This window comes from Sarcophilus harrisii, chromosome 6 (genome assembly GCF_902635505.1).
Source record: "Sarcophilus harrisii chromosome 6, mSarHar1.11, whole genome shotgun sequence".
NCBI classification, from domain to species: Eukaryota; Metazoa; Chordata; class Mammalia; order Dasyuromorphia; family Dasyuridae; genus Sarcophilus; species Sarcophilus harrisii.
The window spans coordinates 208454179-208470316 of NC_045431.1; the positions used below are offsets into that span (position 1 = coordinate 208454179).

Consider the following 16138-nt stretch of genomic DNA (forward strand, 5'->3'; position numbering starts at 1 on the left):
ACTGGGGCTTCTTTCTGGTTGAAAGTTTAGAAGGGAGCTTACAAATTGTTTGTCTTCCCAGAGTAGCTTGAGGTGAGTGCTGGATTCAAAGTCTGGAAGACAATTGAAATCTTGTTTTTGGTAGTGATTGCTCTGATACCATGGGCAAGTTAGTCAACTTTCTAATCTAGAAAATCTAGTACCTTTCTCTCTGGGTTTTGGTAAAGCCTAAATGAGATAATGTATGTAAATCGCTTTGCAAACTTTAAAGTACTCTAGAAATGTCAGCCATTATTATTATTCTGTTCCATTTCTGCTTCTTTCTCCAGGCAAAAGCCTCCTTTATCCCCTTTGTTACAGGCAGTTAAGTTTTGATTAATTGGGAGCACTCTGGGGACATCCCTGATGGTGGAGGTAGCATAGGAGCTCTTGTCTTTCTCAGAATCTCACAGCATGGGGAGGTGGGGGAATGATGATTTAAAAAGAGTAAAGAAGGTAGTAGCAATAAGGAGGAAAAGATTTTCTTTTCCCTTTGGGGTTGTTATTGTAGTTAAGTCCTTGTCTCAGAAGGCATCTTTATTCTCTTCACACTTGACTGTAGTCTTCTATATTGCCAATATGATTTTGTATTTTAAGCTGAAATCTCTCTCTCTCTCTTTTTTTTTGTTGCAGTGGTAGGCTTTGGAATGGACCCTGACCTTCAACTTGACATTATCACTGAGCTTGATCTTGTGAATACAACTGTTGGAGTTACTCAGGTGTCAGGACTACACAATACCAGCAAAGCATTTTTGTTTCAAGGTAAACACAGCTCTTCATTTGCAAGGGGCTTGCATTTTGGTTAGAAGAAATTGCTTCTCAGGAGTTAATAACATTTCCAGAAATTATAGTTTTTTTCTTTTCCTTCAATCTTACTTCTGCCCTTCTACTAGGTGGCTTAAGTATTTATATTAATGTGTCCTCCAACACAGTGAACTTCCAGTTGATCAACCTTTTCAGTTTCTATGACCTCTCTTTTCAGTCTGCCTCAGCAAGAAAAAAAAGATAATTGTTTGTGATGTAGTGGAAAGAGCATTGGCAGTGGAGTTGGTGGATTCAAACCCTAAGTCTGCTATTTCTCTGACCCATCATAGGCTGTCTCATTCGTTTCTATTGGAAAAGAGGGTTTCTAGAAGTTTTTTCCCCCCAATTCTATCTCTATGATTCTATGACATTTATTCTGCTTGACTTTAGAAGTCATGACCAGAGTGAGTGAATTCTCTGGTTATCATGCAGATTTCATCTGATTATAGGCAAGAATTTTCAAATGATTAGATGCTTGCTTGATTGATTAGAATTTTTAAAAAATGGAATGGGCTGCCTTGGTGTAGCTAGTGACTCCTCTGTTGCTGCATTATTCAAGTAAAGGCTGGAGGATGCTTCAAAGAGGTGATTTACACTTTATATCAAGCTAGGATTTAAATCGTTGAGGTTATTTCCAAATCAGAGATTCTGCATTCTATATTATTTCAGCTTTTGTTTGCTTAAGTAGCTTAAATGTGTCTGACAAAAGTCTGACACCTCCGATTGTGTAAGGAATTAAGAGAAATTTATGAGTGACTTGTATTCTTCGGTTGATAAATGGTCAAAGAAATGTACTAGCAACCTGTAAAAGAAGAAAAAAAAATAACAACCACATCAAAAATTGTTTTAATCTTCCAATAAGGAGAGAAGTGAAAGTTAAAACAACTCTGAGATATCATTTTATAGCTACTAGATTGGCAAAGACAGTCAAAAACAATACAATTCAGTGTTGGTAGAGCTGTGTTAAATTGGGCTTGCTAGACAACTAGTGGAACCATTGTAATGTCTTTGGGAAAATCTCGTTTGGAAAACGCACACACACACACATACATACATATAACTGCATATAGAATGTATCTATATATACATACACACATACATATAAATGTACAGTGTGTGTATATACATATATATATAAAACACCATACATATAAATGGAATATATTATACATATAAGTATACACTATATATATATATATATATATATATATATATATAGCCTCTTAGAATTCTTAGAGTCCTTCAAAGTACAACTCAGCTGCTATTTTGTAAGACTTTTCCTAATTCTCAAGTTGTAGAATGGAAATTGCTTCATATATACTTTGTATTTACCTATCCTGGAAATATTTTATTCTCCCAGTAGTAATAAAGTGTCTCTTTCCTTTTAATCCCTTTCCTATGTATCCCTAGCATCTAACATAGTGTTTTGTACATATTAAGTTCTTAATGCATTTTTGATATATTGTTGAATTTTGAGTGTCCATCAAGCATTTCAAAATGGACACAGTCCCTTTAAATCATTGGTCCTACTAATAGGACTGTATCTTACTAATTTTGAGGCTAGATCTTCCCATTTTGTTCAAGCTAGAAGTACAGCATCCAGTTATGGGTCTGAATCCAAGAATGATTAGCACAGAAGTTTTGATATGCTCTATTTCTCTGGCCTGGGCTGTTGGTCTCTTCTTAGGCAGGCTGGTGACCCTCAGCTCCTAGAGATTCATTCTATTGGTGCTGGTTTTAGTGCAGATACCCAATTGGGTTTTATCTTACTATAATCAAGAACTCCTGATATTCAAGCAATTTAGCAGCCTTAACCTTACCCAGTAGAAGGGATTACAGGGACGTACGACCACACATGTTTATCCTGTTAAAATAAAAAAAGAAAGCGTATGCATAAATATCAGCAGTTTTGTTAGTCCTAGAAAAATTAAGAACAATTATATGTCTTACCAGTGAATAGCTAGAGAGTATCAGAGCAATTCCATGGAATATTATTGTTGTAAAAGATGACAAATAATGAAGAATACAAAGAAATATTAAAAAAAATGAAGTGATGTAGAGTACCAAAAGAATAATCAGAACAACAATGTTCACACTAAGGTTGTACAAAAGGATAAAAAGCAGTGTGTTGTTTCTATGTAACTAACAATCAATAGACAGTGGGATCTTGTGTTTTCTGCACTTCATTGTTATGTGACTGCTAAAGTGGAAAGGACAGAGATTGGAGTACTGTGTTTGCAGTCATGGGATCTGAATTCCCATCCCCACTCTGTCCCTTATTAACTGGATGACTTTGGACTCATGTCTGGGTTTCATCTATCTGGTTTTCAGTTTGCTCATCTATAAAGTAAAGAGGCTGAACTATATGTTCTCTTCTTCCTCTTCTCCTCTATTTCCTTCTCCCTTTCCCCTTTCCTCTCTTCTCCAAATCTCTGTGATATTTTGCAAACCAATCCCTGAGTATTTTTAAAAGTACATTATCTTTAACATGGAGGCTTAACTTTAAAGGTCAATTCCAGCAATCCATGAATATGTTAGTTATTCAGAATCCCATGATAAATTAAACCATACAGTTATCTTTGTCCAATCATTCTCAACCATCATTGCTTCTTTGCATTCTGCTCTGATAAGACCATACCTATTATGTTGGGTATGACATTTCTTTAAAAAAATTTAAATAATAAATTTATTTTCAAAATACATGCAAGGATAGTTTTCAACATTGACTCTTGCAAAACCTTGTTTTCTAATGTTTTCCCTTCCTTCCCCTACCCCTTTCTCTAGACAGCAAGGAATCCAATATAGAGTAAACATGTGAAATTCTTCTAAACATATTTCCACATTTATCATGCTGCACAAGAAAAATCAGACCATAAAAGAAAAAAAAGAAAGAAAACAAAAAACAAACAACAAAAGAGGTGAAAAAACTATGTTATGATCCATATTCAGTCTCCATAGTTTTCTCTCTGGATGCAGATGGATCTATCACAAGTCTATTGATATTGGCCTGAATCATCTCATTCTTGAAAAGACCCACATCCATCACAGCTGATCATCACGTAATTTTCTTGTTGCCATGTACAATGTTCTCCTGATACTACTCACTTCACTTAGCATCAGTTCATGTAAGTCTCTTCAGGCCTTTCTCATCATCCTGAACATTTCTTATACAACAATAATATTTTATAACATTCATATAGCATAACTCATTCAGCCATTCTCCAACTGATGAGCATCCATTTAGTTTCTAGTTCCTTGCCACACAAAAAGGTACTACAAACATTTTTGCATATGTGGATAGTATTCCCTTTTTTATGATCTTTTGGGAATATAGGCTTAGTAGAGACACTGCTGCATGAAGGAGTATGCACATTTTGCAGCCCTTTGGGCATAGTTCCAAATTGCTCTCCAGAATGGTTAGATTAGTTCAAAACTCTACCAGCAATAAATTAGTGTCTCAGTTTTTCCATATCCTCCAACATTTATCATTATTTGTTTCTTTCATTTTATCCAATCTGAGAAGTGTGTAGTGGTATCTCATAGTTACCTTCATTTGCATTTCTATGATCAGTAGTGATTTAGAGCATTTTTTCATGTGATTTGAATACTACATTTCAAAAAGTATAAGGGTAAGTTGGAGAGTTCCAAAAGATAGTGACTAGGATGCTAAAGCATCTTTAATTCATGCCATTTTGATATCATTTTTGGGAAATAGGGAGCCTAGTGCAGTAGAAAAAAGTGGTTTCCTTTATAATTCTATTTTTTATTTTATGCATTTAAATATTATTTGAGAAAGATCCTTAAGGATCACTGAACTGTCAAAGGACTTCATAATCCAAAAGAGGTTAAAATTTTTTGATTTAAGAGAGAGAAAAAAGATTAAGTTGCATTTGTGAAGTTAGGTAATTCAGTAACTTCACAGGCTTCACAGACTCTAGGAAAAAACAAAGGTATTACAAATTATGGAAAGTTCAAACTGTAGTAAATCATGAAAGCTGCCTTAATTATATCTGGTCCTATAACAAAATTATTATGTGGTCCTGCTTTGGAAGCTAACTTGAAGAAGAGGTCATTAGATGAGGAAGAAGAGGAGCATAATTTGAGAGATTTGGAAGAGAGACAGACACAGACCAAGAGAGACACAAAAAGACAGACACACACAGAGAGACAGAGACACTAACTACTGACGAATTGTGGGAAAACATCAATTAACATCATTTGTTTCCTCATCAGCACTTCTATCCATAAAAACTAGAGATTCTAATTGGGATGGGATAAGAGGAGATATAATCTTTATTCTATGGACTGAATCTAGTATGTGTGGAATGGCTACCTCAGTAATTTTCCTTCCCCATGATCTCAAGAAAATGGGAAATGTACTAATAAATTGTCCCCATTCCCCATCAGTGTCTAAGCAGGAAGTTTTTCTAGTTCTGATGTTAGAAACTCATTGTTTGTTCTGGTCTTCTTTATTGAATCTTCCACTTACTTACTTTCCCCTTTCTCTGTTGATTCATTCTCCCTGATATCTAAAATTATTAGCTTTGCCAGCCTTATTTATGTGAGTATGGGAGATATATGGGAGAGGTTTGGAATACTTATAATGGAGCATGTACGGAATCTGGCATAGACTGGATCTCTGCATCCAATAATAAGCTTGCCCTGATTGACTTATCAACCCCATAGGGCTGGCTGTGGCTTTCAGAACTAGTCCAAGGTTATAAAATGGGAGAAATAAGTAAAGACCAGGAAGGATGATTTATCATCTTCTATTTGAGGTTATAAATTCCCCCTAGATTTATTATTACTTAACACATCCAGTAACCAAGGACAAAAGTGGCAATGGGAAGAGACGTATGTACCTGGGCTCCTGTTCACTCAAATTCTTCCTTGCTTGTTATGGGGACGACTTTCATCTGTGTTGTTATCTTACTGCAGGAATTCCTTTTAAACATGGAGAGCAATTGTTACTGTTAGTGTTTCTTAATACCTTATAATATATGCTATCATTTACACATAGGCTGTTTAGTGTCAGGCAGCTAGAGGCTCCTTTTATTTTATTTTATTTTATTTTATTTTTTGCTGAGGCAATTGGGGTTAGTGACTTGCCTAGGGTTACATAGGTAGGAAGTGTTAAGTGTCTGAGGAAGATTTGAACTCAGGTCCTCCTGACTTTAGGGCTGGTGCTCTATCCACTGCACCATCTAGCTGCCCCTAGATGCTCCTTTTAAACACTAAAGGACTTATGAGCTCAGATAAACCCAAGTCCTTTCTAAATTTCTCATCTACCAGTAAACTTTAGAACCCTTCTATTGTATTTGCATAGTGCTGTAGGGTCTACAGACAATAACCTGATGCAGCCTCTGCATTCAAGAAGTTTTTCATCTAGTTATGAACCAGATTACATAGTAGGAGCTTAATAAATGTATATGGTTGACGACTGCACAAAAATGGATAACAATGCAGATCAGTAAGACATTTTCTCTGATATTTTAGTCAAACCTTGAGATCATGCGTCATCTCTGATGGCCCAGACCCATGTTTCTTAGCCTTTGTCAATCAGTATTGCCAAGTAACAAGTGATACAAATAATAAGTTTTCTTGGCATTGAGGAGAAAAGAATGGTTCTGAAGTGATTAGGGAAGGCTTCGTGAAGGAAATGGGTTTAAAACAGCCTTGAAAAATGGATGAAGGGCAAGATGAATACAGAGAGGCTTGGAGAGACTGACATGAACTGATGCTGAGTGAAATGAGCAGAACCAGGAGATCATTGTACACTTCAACAACAAGATTATACAACAATCAATTCTGATGGAAGTGGATTTCTTCGACAAAGAGAAAATCTAATTTAGTTTCAATCGATGAACAGAATCAGCTACACCCAGAGAAAGAACACAGGGAAATGAATGTGGACTACTTGCATTTTTTATTTTTCTTCCCAGGTTATTTTTACCTTCTGAATCTGATTTTTCTTGTGCAACAAGAGAACTGTTCGGTTCTGCACACATATATTGTATCTAGGATATACTATAATATATTTAACATGTATAAGACTGCCTGTCATCTGGGGGAAGGAGTGGAGGGAGGGAAGGGAAAAGTCGGAACAGAAGTGAGTGCAAGGGATAATGCTGCAAAAAAATCACCCATCCATATGTTCTGTCAATAAAAAGTTATAATTATAAAAAAAAGAAAAATGGATAAGGGTCAGCAGATAGACCACTCAATTCAAAGTTAGAGGATCTGGGTACCAGTCCCATTGCCTATACGACTACTAAGAAAAAGCTAGTACTTATAAAGTATATCATACACTGTACCAAAAATTTATAAATAATACCTCATTTTATCTTTATAACCATCCTAGGAGGAAGATGCCACTATTATGGATTTTACAGTTGAGGAAATTGAGAAAAACGGACATTAATTGACTTGCCGTGGTTTACACAACCAGGAAATGTCTGAAGCTGGATTTGAACTCGTGTTTTTTTGACTTCTGGTCCAGCTCTGTAGGCTACCTACTTTGTTTTGTTGAAAAAAATACACTGAATTTGTACACAGAGGATCAAGCTTCAGATCTGAATTCTGCCACTTAAAGCTTGTGTAACTCTGAGTAAGTAACTTAATGCCTTTGGACCTCAATTTCCTCATCTGTAAAAATGACTAGATGGACTAAATGGATAGATGACCTCTCAGAAAATCTTATGCTAACTTGATAATCTTCAAGGATTTGTTTAGCTCTTAAATTTAATTTTTGTGAGCAACAGATTTGTGACAAAGATCCCATTTTTACTGATTTATTATTAGAAAAAAGAACAATTACAAATATGGCATAGTGTGAATAAAGAATTGACCTCAGTAATAGGAAGATTTTGGATTCCTGCTTTGTCTTTCGTCCACACTGGCTATTTGACTTGAGGCAAATCATTTAAACTCTCAGCAATGTAGGCAAATTTTTAACATTGTAAACTGCAGCAAGGTGCCAACCTGGGAATCCTCTATACAAATTAAAGCACAAATCCAGTCTCTATCCTTGTTTAAAAGGACTTATGTTTAGGAGATTGTTAGGGGGGAAAGTTTGGTTAATTAGTGAAAGTCTTCCCCTAGAGAATGCTTACTTGATCAGAAGTGTGATGGAATGATCCCATCTGCAAACACTGTTTGTATTCCTCACCTCACCCTCCTCCTCTCTCCAGATGGTAGGCAGACACCAGATCATTTTTGGTTGATTTTATGGGAGTAGGGTCTTTCTCTTCCAGTTGCTTAGTGCTGCCATCAAAGATCAGACTCCTGGCTTGGGTGAACCACATGACTGATAATGTGTGGATACACTTCAGGTTCCTATCTTTTAAAGCAAACACAATATTTCACTGTTAAACTTTCTCTCCGCCCTTGTGTCTCTGTCTCTTTCTCTTTCTTTCTATTTCTCCTCTCCCTTTCTTCCATCTCCTCATTCTTTTTCTTTTCTCCTCCCTCCCTCCTCTCTCTCCCTATGTGTATGTGTACTTCTTTGGACTCTGCAGCAAAATTTCCTCCTTAGATGGCTCCCTGCTGCTGCCCAGTAGACTGCATTATGCTTGGCTCGGTCTGTTGGTCTGTATTCAGGGAATGCAAACTACTTTGAGTCAGCTAATACCATTAGCAAGTGAGAAAAGAGAAGCCAAATCTACTGGAAAACAAAAGTCCAATTGGAAAGTCAAATGCAAATGATTTTGGATTATTCATGTCACAACTCACTCTCTTAGCACAGATCATAGGACCAAAAGACCATAGATAGAGAATTGAAAGAGATCATCAGGTCAGCATTCATTCTGGTGTTTCCCATTTTATAAATAAGGTAACTTACACCTGTAAAGATAATTTATTTCAGATAATTAATAAGCAGCAGATCTAGGTTTTAAAGACAGATTCCTGGATTCCAGATATGGCTCTCCTTGACCTGTCCATCCATGCTATTTTTATATTTCTATCACCAGACATTTATCGAGTATTTACATTAAGTACTCGATAAATGTCTGGTGGTGTGTATGTGTGTGTGTGTGTGTGTGTGTATACATATCTGTCCTTAAGTTTTATGCCTTAGTTGAGGCAATAAAATCACAATATTATAATTTGAGAATTAGAAGGGACCTAAGAAGCCAACTAGTCCAAAGGAAGCCCAATGAAGTTGCCTAGAGTCACCCAGGCAGTAAGTATTGAAATTGGGACTTGAACTTGGATCCTCTCACTCTATAGCCAATGAGTTCTCTGTATTATGCTATCTCTAACATTTAAGCATATGAAATTTTGGGGAAAAAACCTAATTAAAAAAATGTATTATTCAAGATGATACTAAAGGAAAGAGAAGAGAGTCACAAAGAATTATAAATTTCCAAATGAATTCTATAGATGGTTCATGTCATAGAAGCTAAGAGAAAGCTTGGGATGGTTTGGAAGGCTTAATGGAAGGGGTGGAGAGTTGACTTGAAGATATGGTTTTCTTCCAGTATCATCTTCACCTATGAAGAACTAGACTATAAAAGCTACCACCTGCTGTCATTCCACTGCAACTCTACTAATTCTGCTGTAGACACACTAACCAGGAAATTATAGGATAAAGTTCTAAGAGGATCTCAGCCAAGAAAGCACATAGAATCACGACGAAACACTATTGACTCATTTTCTTAATTTCTATTATTCAAAAATATCATCCTATATGCAAACTGTCTTACTATCATTTCCTTTATCCACTTTAAGGGGTGTTACCTGTCTGGCCCTTTATTAATGAACTCCCCTTTATGTAGGGCATCTTCCTATTGTATTCATTCTAGTACCTTATACTTTACAACTCAAATTTTTTAATGTTGGTTTTTCCTTGTTCTTTTTACTCCATCTCAAAGGTCCTCAGAGTCACTGTATTCTTTACTCTCTATTATCATTTATAGGCCCCCATTCCATTACCACCGCCATCAAGGAATCACTTCTCTTTAGTCTTTTCATGACCTATGATTCTATTGCCCTTTCCTTATTCTTCTCATTGTTACCTCCTGAAATGCTAGAGAGGACCCATGGTACAGTGAATTTGTAGTAAGAGAATCCAAGTTCATATCTAGCTCTGCAGTTGTGTGACATTAGGGAAATTACATTCTCTCCATGAATATTAATTTATCTGGAAATGAGAGGGACCTCTAAGGCCTCTTTCAGCTTTAAATGGAACCCTGAACTAATGAGTTATGGCCACTTTTCTATTTTCCATGCTATTGGAACCCGAGTTGACCATTCCTTCCCCTGCCAACTCAAATATTTCAGCAGTGTCACTGATAATCCTTTAACATTTTGGCTTCTACTTCTTAAATCTCTCATTCTCATGACCCTTACCTCCCTCTTCTATTTCATTGGGATAGTTGAATCTTTAACTTTACTATCATTTAAACTGCTCCACTTCCAGTATCCTAAACTCTGAACTTCTACTTTCTGACTACAGTCTCTCATTTCTGCCTTTTGGCTTCCATCCTATTCCAACTAAAATTTTACTTTCTATAAGGAAGCCTTTTCTGACTCTCTTCAATGCACTACCTTGCATTGTTTCTGTTGATTACTTCTAATTTATCCTGTATGTATCTTGCTTGTACAGAGATATTTGAATGTGAATTATTTCTATAATCTTAGACTGTGAGCTCTCTGAGGGCAAGAATTGATTTTTGCCTTTCTCTGAATCCCTAATGCTTAGCCTAATACCTGGTACTTAACCAGAACTTAATACATATTTGTTGACTGATGCAGAATGTTTTTGTTTTTGCCATATTTGCCCGTTTCCTGACATAGAGGACATAATAAATGCTTGCTGACTGACACTGGATATTTATACATCTTTCATCTTTGCCAATTATCTGAGACATAGTGGGTGTTGATATTGGATATTTCTATTTCTGTCATCTTTGGCCAACTTGCCATCCCTATTTTCTTATCTCATGCAGTTTTTTAATGCCTTACCATGCAGCCTTTATAGAGAACTTTCTGATTTTTTAATAATGGACAATACCAGTGCAACACCTGGATTAGCCATCAGTCACTCTTGCTGCTTTACGAGCTTACCTCCTTTTCAGGCCACATATGTCCTTGATATGAAGTTTTTTCCATCCCTTATGTGCAAGCCATTATTGGTAATATACTGCCATTTACTTATCCAATATAAATTTCTATTGCCCTGCATCTGTAAATCATGAAATAGATCTATGCATAAGGAAGATAGTCCAGCAGCAGTGTGAAGGATGGATTTGAGGAAGAAAATCACTTAGAAATAGTTTAGAAAGACAGTATATTGGCTCCTGTGGGGGTGATGACAAAGATAGTAAAGGAAATAAGAGAGGCAGTAGTGGTGTAAGGGAATGAACAGTGGAGTCAGAGTCTGGGGATCTCTCCCGGCTGGAGAGATCTATCACCGGAAAGCCTCCCATCAGCTCTGGAACTCACACCTTGGACATTCTCTCCTCTCTTTCAGCCTTTCCCTCAATAGGATGGTATATCTCAGACCCTCCCTTTAAGGAGGTTGCTAAAACTATTCATGTTCCTTTTCTCTCTAGGCTGCATTCAGGACTTCTACTATCATGCTCTTCCATCCTTCTCCATCTCTCTCTCTCTCTCTCTCTCTCTCTCTCTCTCTCTCTCTCTCCCCCCCCATCTCTCCCTCTACCCCCAATCTTAAGCTTCTTTTCACCTTACTTTCATGTGTTTTCTTCCCTCAATTGCAATGTAATCTCCTTCAGGACCGAGACTATATTCTTGCATTACAATTCCCAGCTCTTGTCATACTTCTTGGTACATAGTAAGAACATAATGAATGCTAATTGACAGATCTGAGTTCTGGTGCTCTCTTAACCATTTAATTCTGTATGATATTCAGTAAGTCATTTGATCTCAATTTTTTTTAATCTATACTATGAGAGAATTGGAAAAGTCAAAATCCCATAATTCCAAATTCAAGGTTTTTGCTACTAGGTTGGTCTGTATATAATCTATTTTTTTCAGAAAAGACTTCAAGAGATATTTTAGGAGGACAGTTGATAGGATTCAGCACATGATTGAATGTCGGAAGTAAGGAACAGTTGCCAACAAAGTTTCTATGCCGAATGACTAAATTAATGGTAGTTTCTTTGATATAAATAGATAAATCAAGAAAAGTTGATGAGGGGGAGTGATGATGGCAATAATAACTGACTTTCTTTAGTATTTTGGGCAGACATTTCCCTGAGTTCAAATCTGTTCTCAGACCCTTCCTAGCTGTGTGACTCTAGGCAAGTCATTTAACTGTTTTAGTTTCCTCACCTGTAAAATGAGCAAGAGAAGGAAGAAGCAAGCCACTCTAGTATCTTTGCCAAGAAAACACCAAATGTGGGGTCATGAAGAGTCAGATATCACTGAAAATGACTCAACAACAACCTCTGCCTCCTTTTGCTTCTCCTCCTCCTCCTCTCGCTCTCAGTGATTGATCTGCCTCTTTTTTAATCACACAAATCTAGTAATATATTTACTTAGCAGTATCTGCACTATTTCCTTGTTACTAGAGTCCCATTTATACCCAGAGTGCCCTTTTGGTGACCTGAAACTTTAATTGTTTTGAGCCATTGGTATTCTATGATTCCTACTAATCTGCATTTCTGGAAGAATTTTAATGTTAAAAAGATGAACTTTTATCTTTTAGGAGAGAGAAGTTTAGGATCATTAAAACACTGCAATTTCCTAAATGTAGTCTAGTTCTTTCTACCCTTTCTATTCAAATTTGGGCCCAGTTCACTGCCCATTTGTGAGGAGCTATCTGAAATATATGTCATTATGGTCTAGGTTTGTGGGAGAAAGTACTGGGAATTGTTCCTTAAAGCTAAAACATCTTCTGAAATCTCCCCAATTTTAGAAGAAGAATAAACCATTGTAGGGTGTGTCAACTATATTAATAATAAAATTGCTGATATTAATCCATTTCTTTGTTTTTTACTAAGCATTTCTACTTATATGATCTTTCATTTCATATTTATACTTATCCTAACTTATTTGTTATATCAGACAAGTATTTTTAATCCCTTTTTTACATATTAATAGGCTAAATTGGCTCAGGGAAGCCAAATGATTGTAATAGCAACAAGAAGTTAGTTTTTGAAAGTTTGCAAAGAATTTTTACAAATATTGTCTCATTTTATCCTTGCAATAATCCTGTTGTTTTTATTCTCATTTTATACAAACGGAGAAGCCCAGTGTAACAGAGCTGTCTACTTGACTGTTCCTGGATAAGTAGTAGAGCTGAAAGGGTCCACCCAATATGCTGATGGTCACCTCACTTTCTCCTGACATGACAAAGGACCTATGGAACTCTTTGTCTCTCTAGTTGTTATGTTACCAGCCTGTATTCTTTTCCTGGCATTCAGTTCTTTAATGATATTTTTGATTCTGGTTCTTCTACGGAGTTCCTCATTGACAGTTGTCAATCTTCTCTCATCCATAATACATTTTTTCTATTGCTTCTATGGGACATTCATTTTTCATTCTTCAGACACTTGTATTCTAGGTCTTGATGCCATGAACAGCTCTTGTTGAACATTGGTATGACATCAAATAACATTATGGATCATAAAAGTCTATACTTTGCTTAATTTCTTGTTGGGTAATTGGGGTGGAATTTAGCTTTGGGGGCTTGTGCTCACACATTCAGTAGTATCAACTTCCAAGAGCTCATTCTCCCAGGGAAAATTAAAGTGTGCTCTAAATTCAAATTTTAGAATTTTATTAAACTTGAGTTATAGTATCATCCATAAAGTTAAACTGTGCTGTTATCCCAAAGGGAAGTTTTGGTAATCTACAGGAAAGACCATTTCATCATTACTTGGAACATAATAATATTCTAATTTCTTCACATATACTGCAACTTGTTTAGCCATTTCCCAGTGGGAGGACACCATCTTAGTTTCTATTTTTTGACTACCATGAAAAGAGTTTCTATAAAATATATATCTATAGATATATATTTTCTATAAGTTTCTATAAATATATATATATAATTTATACATATATGTATGTATATATATCCATATATATATATATATATATACACACATATCTCTCTCTCTCTCTATATATATATATTCTTTTCCTCTTTCTCAAATTTCTCTGGGGATATAGGCTTAACAAAGGGTGTACTGAGTTAGAGGGCATCTGTCCTTTGATAGATTTCTGGGCATAATTCCAGACTGTATTCTAGACATCTTGACCAATAATTCATAGCATAAGCAACAGCGTGTCTGTATCTGTTTTCCCACAGCCTTGCCTATATTTGTCATTTGCCAATGAATTCTTTTATCTTTTTTTGCCATATTAATAGATGACTTGGAACTCTAAAGCTATTTTAATTTGTGTTTCTCTAATTATTAATGACTTAGGAAATTTTATTATATGATTATAAACAGCTTGAATTTCTCCCTCAAAAACTGATTATTCATATCCTTTGACCATATTTTTATTGGAAATGGTTGTTAGTCATATAAATTTGAATCACTTCTTTATATGTCTTAGGTATGAAACTGTTGTTGGAGAAACTTGTTGCAAGTAACTTCAGTTACTTGTATATCTTTTAATTTTTCCTACATTAGATTTTTTTGCTTAAAATCTCTTTTATATGATTACAATTGTCTTTTATCAGGTGTAAACCTCTCCATCATTTATTCATGAACTCTTTTATCCTTAGAGTTTTTAGGCAAATTTCTCCTTGCTCCTCTAATTTGTTTATGATGTGAATAATCTGTGGAATACAGAACCCCGCAGGTCTGCCCTTCCATGAACACTTATCTCTATGGGAGTAAACTTGTTTGTAAAAAGAATCAGACTCATAAAATACCTCAAGCTGTGGTGGAAAGCCACATAAGACATAATTGCTTTTTGTTCAGTTTTACCTAAATTGACAGAAGGAAGGGAGATAGGAGTAAAAAGATGGATCTTAGCCATTCTGCATTGGGGGCAGGGAGAGGGGATTGCTTGGATCTTTCCTCTAATTGGGCTGCTACAATCCCGTTTGCCCATTGTTGACCATGACAGAGGTCACATCAAAGGAAGCCCAATTGTTTTCCTGCTTCCCAGGTTCTGTGGCTAGTGGCTGGGCTATCTCCCAGCTGGGTTCCTTCTCTACTTTCCTTGAACCCCAAAGATAGTACAGCTCCAAGGACTCATTCTCTTTCTTGATTCAAATATTAGCAGCTCTTACAGATAGCCCATACCCTTAGGGAACTAATTTATTAGTCCATGGAAACTTATAAAGGGCTGAACATTATTTATTTATCACCCTATCAGTTAATTATTTTTCAGCAAATCTATTTTTATTTTGTAATAAAAACCACTTTATGATATACTTTAGCTGATAGGCAAGGTTTTGCTATGTGAATTAAACAAAAAATCACATCATTTTCTTTTTTTTTTTTAAATAGCCTTTTATTTACAGGATATATGCATGGGTAACTTTACAGCATTAACAATTGCCAAACCTCTTGTTCCAATTTTTTACAATTAGCTTGTGAAGGAAATCAAAAATGCAGGTGTGCATAAATAGAGGGATTGGGAATTCAATGTAATGGTTTTTAGTCATCTCCCAGAGTTCTTTTTCTGGGCATAGCTGGTTCAGTTCATTACTGTTCCATTGGAAATGATTTGGTTGATCTCGTTGCTGAGGATGGCCTGGTCCATCAGAACTGGTCATCATATAGTATTGTTGTTGAAGTATATAATGATCTCCTGGTCCTGCTCATTTCACTCAGCATCAGTTGGAATCACATCATTTTCAATAGAATTCATAGTTATCAACAACAACAACAAAGAATAGAGCTGAAAAGTTTAAAGGAAAGCTTTTAGTTGAACTGGATGTTTAGGGGACTGTATGATTACATTTTTTATTTAAGACTCTTGATGGGAGGGATATTTCTTTTTTTGTCTTTATCATCCTAGTATTTAGCAGAATGTCTTGCACAGAGGAGGCAATTGATTATTATTGAATCGAATTATTCAAATAAGATGGCTAAAATGTCAAAAATGGTTATTATTCATAGAGATTAATAATAATTCAAATTCCTTAAAAAATTAAATATTATGTCATTTAAATTATTTGTTGATTTTGGTCCTCAACTAAGCAAAAAAGGGACTAACAAACAATATTAAAACAAACAAACCAAAAAACAAAAAACAAAAAAACAAATCAACACTCAAATACTGTACCTTTGATTTCATGAGGAGCTTGGGGTCTTTAAAGGAGTTTTGTGTATTTTTTTTCCTGAAGAAAATCCAGGTTACTTTCTTCCTGCCCAAGTCTGGC

General features: G+C 35.7%; 1 protein-coding gene across 2 annotated transcripts in view; it reads left to right on the plus strand.

The window, feature by feature from the left end:
• The window catches only part of NELL1 (neural EGFL like 1), an 842535-nt gene that overhangs the window by 11601 nt on the left and 814796 nt on the right, over positions 1 to 16138 (plus strand). For both annotated transcript variants that reach the window (XM_031941958.1, XM_031941959.1), the window contains exon 2: positions 652 to 780. In XM_031941958.1, the coding sequence (XP_031797818.1) occupies positions 652 to 780 (129 nt within the window). The remainder of the gene's footprint in view (positions 1 to 651; positions 781 to 16138) is intronic.